The sequence below is a fragment of the Misgurnus anguillicaudatus genome, chromosome 2 (genome assembly GCF_027580225.2).
Source record: "Misgurnus anguillicaudatus chromosome 2, ASM2758022v2, whole genome shotgun sequence".
Taxonomy (NCBI): domain Eukaryota; kingdom Metazoa; phylum Chordata; class Actinopteri; order Cypriniformes; family Cobitidae; genus Misgurnus; species Misgurnus anguillicaudatus.
This window is the reverse complement of record NC_073338.2, coordinates 35,198,615-35,211,568: the sequence shown is the minus strand read 5'-3', so window position 1 is coordinate 35,211,568 and position 12,954 is coordinate 35,198,615. Positions and strand designations below refer to the sequence as shown.

Genomic DNA, 12,954 nt, shown 5'->3' with positions numbered 1-12,954 from the left:
AAGAAGTATGAGATGCATTGAAGATTCATCTGAGGACATAATTTGAAATAAGCATCTGTGATCAACTGACTATTAGGTTTTTTTGAAGTGTCAAGAATATATATATACTCACCTAAAGGATTATTAGGAACACCTGTTCAATTTCTCATTAATGCAATGGTGTAATGGTGTGGGAGATGTTTTCTTGGCACACTTTAGGCCCCTTAGTGCCAATTGGGCATCATTTAAATGACACAGCCTACCTGAGCATTGTTTCTGACCATGTCCATCCTCTGATGGCTACTTCCAGCAGGATAATGCACCATGTCACAAAGCTCGAATCATTTCAAATTGGTTTCTTGAACATAACAATGAGTTCACTGTACTAAAATGGCCCCCACAGTCACCAGATCTCAACCCAATAGATCATCTTTGGGATGTGGTGGAACGGGAGCTTCGTGCCCTGGATGTGCATCCCACAAATCTCCATCAACTGCAAGATACTATCCTATCAATATGGGCCAACATTTCTAAAGAATGCTTTCAGCACCTTGTTGAATCAATGCCACGTAAAATTAAGGCAGTTCTGAAGGCGAAAGGGGGCCAAACACAGTATTAGTATGGTGTTCCTAATAATCCTTTAGGTGAGTGTATATACAGTATATATATATAAATATATATAAACCTATTAGGACCATTATGTTAAATTAGAATTCCTGTACAAAAAAAAATATGTAATCTAGTCTGTGAAAACCCAGCTAAAATCTTTGTTTTGTGATTTGCTGTTTTCTGCATAAATCATCCAACATAATGTAAAGAACATTCTGTGAAAATATAACCTTGATATCTTTAACATTGTCCCTTAAGATCATGTCAGAGATTGAAATCAGTGAGTGAAATATAACATTTGATGCTCCAATCTCATAATGACATTATGAGACTGTAGCCAGGATTTCACAGACAGGGTCACATATAAGGATTTTCAGCTTATTTAGTTTATACCAACAGTGACTTCCATTTCAGAGATCAGAGATGAGCTTATTGAGAGAGCATTTTAGTATGAAAATTAGAAGTAGATCTAGCCATGTCAGGTCTTTACAATAAAGGTCCTGGAGAAGGAGCAGGGGGACACAAACAATGCAGCCAATTTTTTACTTATAGTATATGTGTACACAGTGAAAACAATCAATCCACCAATGAAATTTGAATTCATTTTAAACTGTTAGCTAACGTGATAATCGCTAATAATGACTCATGGAACAATACATTATTCATTATAATTTCCATCATGATTAATCTAATAAGCACTTTTTAATCCACGTGTGCACCAAAACCATATTGTGTTCCTACTGCCAAAAATACTCTTCTTTGTTTCATATGGCCGCAAAACCAAGTCCTATTTAAAGTTTCAGTATGGCAAATGAAGAAGAGTATTTTTGGCATAGGAACACAATATGGTTTTGGTGCAAACATGGATTAAAAATTGCTCCATGTTTACAGTTAAATATACTGCTGGATCTTCATTGTTTTGAACCTACTTTTCTACCAGAGGTCCTGGACATCTTATTTAGGCACATGGCTTCATGGATTATATCAAATACCAACAGATTAAAAAAAGTCAAAACCTGCTAGAAATCTTATAATGGGTCATGGTAAAACCTTTCATCAAGACATTGATGTTTGTTTTGAAACAAAGTAAATAAAAAATGGGTCCCTGACACAAAATCAAGGTCCTGCCATCCCAGTTCCCTGATCTGAACCATACAGAAAATGACTGAAGAGTATAGAGAGCAGCAGCATATGAAGGGTCTGGAGAAATTCTGTATGGAGGAATAATCTAAAGCCCTTTTCACACAGACATTCCGTAAAATACACGGGAAAGGCATCCGGGATTTTTCCGGGATCCTTCGATTTTTTCATTCATTCACACTGCCATGATTACCCGGCTTCTGATGGTCCCGGAAAGACACGTGACCTATTTCAAGTCCCGCCCTCTCGTCTACGCAGTGTCTGAAGTTTGCTTATTATCCATTATTTCTCTCTCAAAAAACCACTCGCGTGCATTTTTGTTTATGTTAAGATTATATAAAGAAACGTGTGACGTGCCGTTCTAGTATGCTGGTGAATGATCTCAGCTTCAGAGTGGATATTTGACGAGCTCCCTGATCTCTGTTTCAGAGCAGTTTGCAGACATTTCTCATAGTGAATGTTATTGTGCATTTAAAACCCCCGTTTTAAAGAGCTAAACGATATATCTTGTTGGGATGACGCGCGGGTATTTTCGTTTATTATAGCTCAAATGAACACGTGACATGTTATTTTATGCTGCTGAATGATCTTCAACGCAGTAAGTAACGAGCTAATTTACCTGATAACTGCATCAATATAGTTTGCAACATTTCTCGTGATGAATGTTTATATGCATGTTATCTGTCGTTTTAAAGAGCTGAACCATAACTTTTGTTGTGATGACGCGCGCGTCCTCACTACGACACAATCATTACGGCATTCTTTCGGCTTCTTGTTCACACAGAGGGTTATCCGTGTATCTGACTAGGTCCTCTTTCCAGCAACGATCCTAGAAGATTAACGGGACGAGTTTGTGTTCACACAGATGCTTGTCTGGCAATTTTACGGGTATTTTCGGGGACCAAAGGTCTGTGTGAATGGGGTTTAAGATCACCTGCCATGAATTCTTCAACCTCATCAGACATTATAAAAGAAAACTCTGTGCTGGTATCCTTGCAAATGGAGGTAGCAAAGAGGATTAAATAAAGGGGCGCCCATATTGTATTAGAGAAAATTATTAATTCGTAATGTAATTTCCCCTTCACATTCAATTGTTTTACTTCAATGAAACATATTTTTTTGATTTTTTTTTATAAAAGTGTAAAAGAAGAAACATTATCGATTATTTTTTATAGCTTTCTTTGCTTAAATTTACGAAGGGTGCCCAAACTTTCGAGCCCCACTGTAAATATATGCTACTTTAATAAGCTGTTTTATGATGTTTTTTCTCATTTGAGGGCTTCATGTTCTTTTGGAGATTACCTCTGCTGTCTTCAAGGCATTATGTTGGTAGCTTGGTGAAAGTTGCGTGGCAAATACATCAGTATTTCAATCAATTATAATTAAGTTATTCTGATGACAGTCCAGGATTATCTATGTTGTGTTGTGTGAAATTTGTTAAACGGTTAATTATTATTTGCGTTTTTCATGTTTCTAAACATAATGAAAGTACCAGTTATTCTGCCAAATTGCAGCTCCACAAAAGTACATGCAGTATAACACACAAAAATTCATTATATGACACTGAAACAAAACTCGTTCTGGTTCTTCATTCTGATTGGTTAAAACGCGTTCTAAGCCGTGATAAAATACCCCGGTAAACCCACGGTTCAGACCGCATCACAAGTATCACTGCGCCACTGTTGCTGCATACTGATTTATGAAAATAAACACCACAGTCTTTAATCATTTTTTTATTTTTCTACCTTTGCACAATTATGGCGATATCCAGATAAATGTCAATAAATAAAACATTTAGTCAATAAAGAGAAAACGTTCTCGTTCTCTGAGGTATTTTTTGTCTTATTGATATTTCCGCTATTATCCACTAGATGGCAATCTTACACAACTTAAACACTGAGGCATTCACTCGATACAACAGCGTTGTGGTGGATTTAGCGTGACGTGTGTTTTGATCAGGCTCTGAATCTGATCTCTTACAAAGTTCTTCACAAAAATGGAATTATCTCCGCTTTTAGCTGAAAATTTGAGAGTTGATAACTGATAAGAGAACAAATGAAGGTAGGATGAAACGGGGTTTTTTTGTTGTTGGAAAGCGGATGGACTGTTCTTTCATTTGATATTTTATGTTTATTTAAAGAAGATAATTTTTCTGTAAGGCATTAAACTAAAACTGGGTTTCAACTTAAAAAAAAAAACGCTGACGGGGAAAGAGTTAAGAATGCTTCCAAGCATATTTGATCATCACTTCAACAGTTGCACGATATAAATGTTAATGTATATTTTAGATGAATGTTGATATATAAAAATAAACACCACAGTCTTTAATCATATTTTCATTGCGCCTATGCTGCGTCTGTGTTGTTTGTGAACTGCGCTCTGTTGCAGCCAAACTTGATTCTGAGGAACTACTTTGTTTGGCGGAAGAGTAATATTTGTACTAATATAATTACAACTTATTTGTGTTTTATTTTGTGAAACCCTGCTATGCATATGGTGTAACCGTTTTATAAACGCAATAAACCCCAAGAACAACGCCTAACAACGCCCCTTAGCTGTTATAAAATGCACTGGTAACCCACTGCTTCTTGGGGTTTATTGCTTTATTTTCCTCTTTTGTTGGTTAGCTGTCTTATTTTATATCTAAAAAAAAGTTATTTTCAACCCAATGTTGGGTCAAAAACGGACAAGCAATGTAATTTAACCCACGCTAGGTTGTTTCAACCAAAAATGCGGGGTTATTTTATCACATTGTTGGGTCAAATATAAACGTTTTCTGGTTAATGTAACCCAACGGCTGTGCTTGTCCCTTTTTGACCCAACGCTTTTGTTTATGTGTTCATCACTCTAACTTAGTTCAACACAGTCAGCTATGAAAATGATAGTAAGGATTCCTTTCAAGATCTTGCAATGTTTACCATGTTATGAAATGAAATACGAGATTAAAAAGACTTTAGATGATAAAATACTAGGTCCTAGGTATAAGATGGGCATGTTTTGCAGATGCATAATATTACTTTGAATTTATATGATTGTTTGTTCCTCACCCAAACTCGTATTCCTGTGCAGCTGAGATATTTCAAGTTTTCTCGTTGTCTTTTCAGTTTAATGTCTGGTCTAGCAGCACTGGATGCCAAGTGTTCCAGTCGGCTGGGCATCATGACAATCTCATATTATCTGTGGACGACCTTTGTGGCTGTGGTGGTGGGCATCGTCATGGTCATCATCATCCACCCGGGTGGAGCAGCACAGAAGGAGGACTCTGAAGACAGCGGCAAGCCCATCATGAGCTCAGCTGATGCTCTGCTGGACCTCATACGGTAAGAGTGTGGAGAAACTGTGGCAAAATGTATCTGTGATCAACAATAAAGTAATAAAACAACTGCTGTTTTAGCTCATCTGATATGTAGAAGGAGGTAGATTATTGTGATTTTTGATTGAGCATCTTCCATTTATCAGTGTTTTAAATATGCTGTAGACTGATCTCACGGAAAGTTGTGTTATAGTCACGCAAAATTTTATTAATTTATTCGTGTCCATGGCACGAAATTCCGATATTTTTCGTGCCTCGAGCACGATTGTCTTTTTCATTTCATTTTATGTATTTCTATTTTCTTACCATTTCGCTCGGGGTTGGGGTTGGAATCACTTTCTGTTACATTTTAAGACATCCTAACACAAACCCCAACTCTAACCCCAACTCCAGGCGAGAATAGTTTTAAAAGCGGAAGAAAAACATGTAGAAACCAATACATAAAAGTACATCCTAACCCAAACCCCAAATCTAACCCCAACCCAAAGCGACAATGATTTAAAGTAGAAAGAAAATAAGAAACAGCCGTGCCATGGACATGAGAAACTAGAAATTTGTGTGTCATGAAAAAGACATTCGTGCTCAAGGCACGTAAAAATGGACACAAATAAATTGATACAACTTTGTGTGACTATAACACGACTTTCCATGAGATCATGCTGCTTTGCTGACTATGTCCTTGGCTAGATCACTTGTTAAATAGATTTTGGTTAACATCTCCAGAAAAAAACACGTAATTTCTGTTTTAGTGATCGCATGTAGGTACATGTTCACCTGGGCTTTGGAGTGCTAGTTGAACCATGCAAGTAAAGCTCATGCTAAGCTATTAAGTGTTTGTTTGAGTAAAGTGAGGGCAGAGCTTGGCTCACTAGCATTGTGTTACTATTGTAGTCGGTCAGTGGGGCAAGTTGTCGGGTCATGTCAATAAACTTTCAAAGCTCAGCACTATTGTGATTGTGAAAAGAAAGCACACTTCATGCTATGAGAAGAGGTTTCATTACAGTTAACAAGCGTGTAATACATTTATTTCAACGTCAATTTCAGTAGATGCCATTATTTTGTAGCTGTGGAAATGTTAAGAGTATGAGGCAGGAATCCTGTGGGATCAGATGAACTTAGATGTATCTCAATAGGCTTTATGCCCAGCTGCACAACTTCCTGAACTTCAGCCAGCTCCTTGTTTCCTGTCTGTCATTATTGGACAAACTGATTAATCCAGGTGTGTCTGATTATTGTTGTTGTGACTACTGAGGTCAGGCACACCCGCGCTGCGTCCGAAAACTCAAGGCAGTGACTCGTTGCCTCGCTGCCTCATGAGGAAATGACTTCGGAGGCATGAAGGCAGCTCAGAGAAAGACTTTCGGACACACTTCAAAGGCAGCGTGTTTGAAATTTAAACAGAGAGCGCCTTTGTGATAACTAATCACATATTTGAAAACTACAATACTAATTTCTCGCTAGAAATGCAATTAAAAGGTGTAAAAAGTGAAAATCTACCTTTATTTACACTAAATTGGTGGTCCAGTCACGTCCTTGGCCGCCATTTTATTTTTTCGAACTCGGCCGGGCTCGACCAATCACATTCTTAATGTACGTCCACGCATAGGTATCTCAGGAGACAGGAAGTAAACCAAACATTAAATTCCGACATGCCTTGATGCCTTCCTGCCTTGGAAAGCTGCCTCAGAAGGCAGCAATTTAGAGTTTTCGGACGCAGCCCTGGATTAATCAGTTTGTTTGTGACTACTGAGGTCAGGCACACCTGGATTAATCAGTTTGTCCAATAATGGCAGACAGGAAACAAGGAGCTGGCTGAAGTTCAGGAAGTAGTGCAGCTGGGCATAAAGCCCATTTAAGGTTGGCTGAGGACTGGGGAATTCCTGTCCCACCTGATACATACGCTGAGTAACTGAGCATAGCCCTGTGTCACTGGGGTGTTTAGTGAAGGCTGGAGTTAAATCTGATTACTGATCTGAGCCCGAGACCATATGGCCCTCATTGAATTGATGGCAGAAGGGGAAGCTATTTAGAAAGAATAGTATAGAGTATTTGGGTGATTCTCACGAAACCATTGAAACACCACGGCACTAATGATTTTAGCTTTAAAATGTGTAATATAGTAACATTAAAAAGCATCAGAATTAACACAATACTGTGTTCTACCTTGCACAATGTATGATTTCAACATAAGAATTTATAATTGTAAATTTTATCTCATTTTCTGCTGAAATTCTTATTACCGCAATGAGTCCGGCTGTGTTGGAACATGCGTTATGTTGTAATTTAATGAAATTAACACAAAAATATTTAAAAAAATAAATGGATGTTTTGCTAGACTACTTTAGATGACAGAAAAAATATTTACTGAATATTCATGTATAATAATAATGAAGAAAAATTAGGAAAATGATGTGTCCATGCCTGATGTTCTCATCCTCCGCAACACTTTTTTGAGAACAGTTTAAGCACACATACAGAATTTTAATAAAGTTTGATTTTAAATGACCAAGCACATGGACCAGTTACTTCAAGATGGCTACCAGGTAAGATCATTTTTTTACAGTTAATTTGAAATATTGTCTTGTCAGAAAGCTTACACGACATTTTGATTATCATTACCGCAACAGATGCTTATTAAATGTTAATTTAATTAATAGAAGCATAATACTTTGATTTTAAATGCATGTGCAGAATCTCCAAATTATGTTCTTTCAGGTTTGTCATGTCATTTTGAAAATATGTCAGTGTTGATGTTTTCTGACTGTTGCAGTAATGAGATTTTTTAGGACTAATTTTTTAAATTATGTTACAAAAAGTGTTAAATGATAAGTAAAAGTTTTTAAATTAATGTTCCCATTAACTTCAGACTTTGTTTTTCAATGTCTGGTGGGAAAAAAGTAAATTTAAGCAATTTTTACATTTTCATGCTTGACATGTTTAAAACCAAGTTTTCGTGAGAATCACCCATTTACATTGCTGTTTTTGACCAGACAGTTGCTTGACCGGCACATGAAGCGATACACTGAAGGGGTTTGGATAAGTTGACTCACCAAATATGCATACTACTTTGTACTAAATTATGTACTTTATTGGTGAAGTCATACTTGAGTATGCTACTTTTAGTAATTACAAATAAAACTGCAATACAATTTGAAGATGTATACTCCAAATAATCTGCTGAAAGATCAATGGCAGGCCAACAGCAAATGAACATGAATGCTGGTGCCTATAGTATGGTGATATCCCAGACATGATTTTTAGCATCAACGAAGACATTGCTTATTGACAAGGGGCTTTAGCTCTGTTTTACTAGCAAATAGCATGATTATACAGGTCCATCACTGCAAAATCACCAGTGTTGAATGTACACTGCTGGTGTTTATATGAGTACCACCAGACCTGGCCAGCAGACCTTTTACCGACATTGAAAGCTATAATCAAAATTTATACTGGTGTAAGATCATATAGATCAAAAAATTATCCCATGTCGTAAAAATAAATATGTTTTTTCCTCTATTAGCAACATGTTTCCTGCCAACTTGGTTCAAGCAACTTTTCAACAAGTGAGTTTTTTTCAATTTTCTGTTATATCCTATGCTTGCAATACTTATAGGGGTTCTGTTTTTGTCTCTTTTGTATCATACACTTCATATGCTGCTGTTTTAATCTAACCTGAAGGGGCATTAAAATCATTATTGTACAAATAATCCCCCTAGACATCACTTTTGCACACTAACGCATAGTTTCATTCATTTTCACAAATATATGCATAGACGCTTTTATCCAAACTAACTGGCAGTGTATTCAAACTCATGACTTTTTTATGAATATGCAATCTCTCTTAATCATGTGTTAGTATCGCACAAGAAGTATTCCCATCATGAAGCCCAAACCCACCAGCAGTCAGGATTTACAGGACACCACAACCAAACGCGTCTTCATTTATGGAATCCAAGATGACAATGGCACAGACATTCAGAATTTCTCCCTCGACCTGACGCCACCTCCTGATGTTGTCTTCAGGACGCTTCCAGGCACCAGTGAGGGCATGAATGTACTTGGTATTGTGATCTTCTCAGCCACTATGGGTGAGTTAAGGGACTAATGCCTATGTTGTCATTCAGCATTTTATTTATAAATGCTTATATAAAGTATATTTGTTGCTCAGGTATAATGCTTGGAAGGATGGGCCCAAATGGCAGCGCTCTGGTCAACTTTTGCCAAAGTCTGAATGAAGCTGTGCTGAAAATTGTGGCTATTGTTATATGGTAATATGTTATATGTAATTGCTATATGTACAGTAATTTAATGTATACAGCTTATTAGTATGAGATACGACCCCATTTTTTTTTGGATATGTGCCATGGTGCACTCTTATGGGGCGTACACACCAAACGCAAATTTAACGATTTGTGCAGTCAAATACAAAGTCAATGCAAAAAAATGTGAATAGATGCAAACTGGTGCAGGATGATGCAAATGATACGATTGCATCGAAAACACATGCTATTCGCATCAAAAAGGTCTTCACTTAAGTTAAATAAGTTAAATCGCATCACACAAAATTAAAGTAATCTAAAGTAATCACCCGCAAGTAATCTAGAGCAAGGAATGTGATGCATCGTGTTTCGTATGTACGCAGCATTAGGGCATACACACCAAAATGTGAATTTAATGATTTGTTTGAGTAGGTTACATACAAAGTCAATGCAAAAACGCAAATAGACGTAAACTGGCAAAGGGCCATACGAATGACGCAAATTGGGCGGTGCGATTGCCGCGAAAACAGATGCTATTCGCCTCAAACACGTCTTCATGCAAGTTAAAATTATTCAACTCAAGCAAAAAATCGCATCACACAAAGTTAAATCTCGCAAGTAATATAGAGCGAGGACCGTGATTGTAACGATGAATGCGTAAATTTAACTATTTGTGTGAGTAGATGCAAAGACGCAAATAGATGCACACTCATGCAGGGTGATGCGAATTACGCAAATTGGCGCGATTGTGGCGAAACCACGTGCTATCACGCTATTGCTTTTCGGGCAAGTTAAAAATTTGCATGACACAATGTTAAATCTCGCAAATAATATAGAGCGAGGAACGCGATTTTAATGATGAACGCGTGAATTTAAAGATTTAAAGTCAATGCAAAAACGCAAATACATGCAAACTCATGTGGGGTGATGCGAATTACGCAAATTGGGCGGCGCAATTGTGGCGAAACCACATGCTATCGCGCTACTTGTGCAATTTAAATTTTGCATGACACGACATTAAATCCCACAAGTAATATAGAGGGATGAACGCGATGCTACGCTTTTGGTGTGTACAAATCATTTGCATTTAAAAAGACACACCCAAAAAATGGCACATTTTTGCTCACACCTACAAAGTGGCAATTTCAACATGCTATATAATAAATGATCTATATGATATTTTGAGCTAGAACTTCACATATGTACTCTGGAGACACCAAAGATTTATTTGACATCTTAAAAATGTCTTAAGAAATGTCCCCTTTAAAAAGGTCCTAGTACGTACCATTTTGGTACAAATATGCACCTTTGAGGTAGCAGTATACCCTTTAAGGTCCCAATGTGTACCTTTAAAGTACCAATATGCATCTTTTAGCGTAGCAGATGTAATTTTTTGATGTTCCTGTAGCTCAGTGGTAGAGCATTGGGTTAGCTGTGCAAAAAGTTTGTTTAAGAAAAAGTTTGTACCTTATAAACACTGACACAATCCTACAGGTACTTCCCATTTGGGATTGTGTTCCTGGTAGCTGGAAAGATCTTGGAAATGGACGACCCTTCAGCCATGGGAAAGAAACTGGGTTTCTATGCTATTACTGTAGTGATGGGACTGGTGCTTCATGGCCTCTTCATCCTTCCTTCTATGTACTTCTTCATCACCAAAAAGAGCCCCATCGTCTACATTCGAGGCATCTTACAGGCCCTGCTTATCTCATTAGCCACTTCATCCAGGTATACAAAACAAATCTCCACCTTAATTTTTCTTGTTCAATATATCTGAAAGAGATGGAATATGTAATAATCATGCGTAAGCATGTAGTTTATTTGCTTAAGTTTATTGACTGTACACATATGCTGTAATGCAGCTCTGCCACACTGCCTATCACCTTTAAGTGCCTCCTGGAGAACAACCACATTGACAGACGAATCATTCGCTTTGTACTTCCTGTCGGAGCCACTATTAACATGGACGGTACAGCCTTGTACGAAGCTGTGGCGGCCATTTTCATCGCTCAGGTCAACAACTACGAGCTGGACTTTGGGCAGATCATCACCATCAGGTAAACATTTTTATACTTTTTGTTTTTTTAGTGACACCACAGTTTTAATCATGAAACATCTAACGTGTATTTTGTAAACAATCCAGTATCACTGCTACAGCAGCCAGTATAGGTGCTGCTGGCATCCCACAGGCTGGTCTGGTAACCATGGTGATAGTTTTAACTTCAGTGGGACTCCCTACTGATGACATCACTCTCATCATCGCTGTGGATTGGGCCCTGTAAGACAGACTCACTGTTTGACCACAGTAGTAGAAAAACATTACATTTTCTTAATAAGTTTCTATGGAGTTTTTATTAAGAAATACTATCATGGTCTGTTAATGTTTTCGATCGAAATTTCATTTTGTGCACCTATCAGGGATCGATTCAGGACAATGGTGAATGTGATGGGCGATGCTCTTGCCACAGGAATCATGGCACATATATGCAGAAAAGACTTTGTGAAGGAGGGTGAAGAGGTATGATTTAAAGAGCCAGTAAGATGCCAATTTTAAGTGTCCTATCACTGTTTACAAGTCCCAGACAACAGGTTTAAATGCATGCAAGGTCAAAAAACACTGTAATTTTCTCAAAATATACATTTAAAATTACCCCATTTCTCAGAGATCCCCAAACGATTCGTGTGAAGCCATTTAATGACTCCGTCTAAACCCCACCATTCAGTAGCCTACTCGGCTCTGATTTGTCAACTGACACAGTCTCTGCACAGACCAACAATAGTGCAACATGTATTGACCTAGTGCTAACATGATTTACTGAGAAGAGATTATTGACATCACTACATATCATTCATCATTAATCCAAGCAATAAAAACAATGACAGACACTAACATTTTACACTAATTTAAGCATTTATGTAAGCTAACCGGGTCATAGCAAAACCGTAAGTGAGCATCCGTTAGCTGCTTGCTAATGTGACTCTCTGACAGTATATTAAGAGTTTAAACAACGACATCATTCATCATTAATCCAAGCAATAAAAACGACGATAAAAACTAACATTTTACACTCATTTAAGCATTAATGTAAGCTAACCGGGTCATAGCAAAACCGTAAGTGAGCATGCGTTAGCCACTTGCTAACGTGACTTTCTAACAGTATATTAAGAGTTAAAAAACAACATCAATACACATCATTCATCATAAGTCCAAGTTATAAAAACGGCGACAGACATTTTTACACTCATTTAAGCAAGTATGTAACTATAATCATACTTACAAGTTGTGGTTAGGAGATGCATGTTGTTCCAAATAAAGTGGGTACTGAACCATCTTTCATTGCCAAATGTCTAGTAAATCCCTCCATGAAAAAGTAATTTTAACCACTGATTCTTCACAGCCAAACGTTTAGTATATCCCTCCTTGAAAAAGTAATTTTAACCACAGATTCTTCATATATCTTCATTCTTGGTAGTGAAAACAACACAAACTGAAAACACAGCATGATATGATGTTTACACATTAACTAGCTGTGGGCAGGTCATAGTTTTCGTTTCTCCGGCGGACAAGGCTGTAGGCGGGGATTATTATGCAAAGTGTTGGGATTATTATGCAAAGTGTTGGTATTACGTGGATAAAGTCAGGCAGGAGATTTA

The 12,954-nt window shown here is 37.4% G+C and overlaps 1 protein-coding gene across 2 annotated transcripts in view; it reads left to right on the top strand.

Moving 5' to 3' along the window:
* The window catches only part of slc1a7a (solute carrier family 1 member 7a), a 28,758-nt gene that overhangs the window by 13,302 nt on the left and 2,502 nt on the right, over positions 1-12,954 (top strand). The window contains exons 1-9 of one of the 2 annotated variants that reach the window (XM_073854387.1): positions 3,316-3,789; positions 4,833-5,048; positions 8,562-8,604; positions 8,898-9,129; positions 9,210-9,309; positions 10,795-11,028; positions 11,163-11,357; positions 11,444-11,578; positions 11,719-11,818. In XM_073854387.1, the coding sequence (XP_073710488.1) occupies positions 4,837-5,048; positions 8,562-8,604; positions 8,898-9,129; positions 9,210-9,309; positions 10,795-11,028; positions 11,163-11,357; positions 11,444-11,578; positions 11,719-11,818 (1,251 nt within the window). In that variant the 5' untranslated portion in view covers positions 3,316-3,789; positions 4,833-4,836. Of the gene's footprint in view, positions 1-3,315; positions 3,790-4,832; positions 5,049-8,561; positions 8,605-8,897; positions 9,130-9,209; positions 9,310-10,794; positions 11,029-11,162; positions 11,358-11,443; positions 11,579-11,718; positions 11,819-12,954 lie in introns of those variants that run through there. The other variant, XM_055202914.2, reaches the window with a different exon arrangement.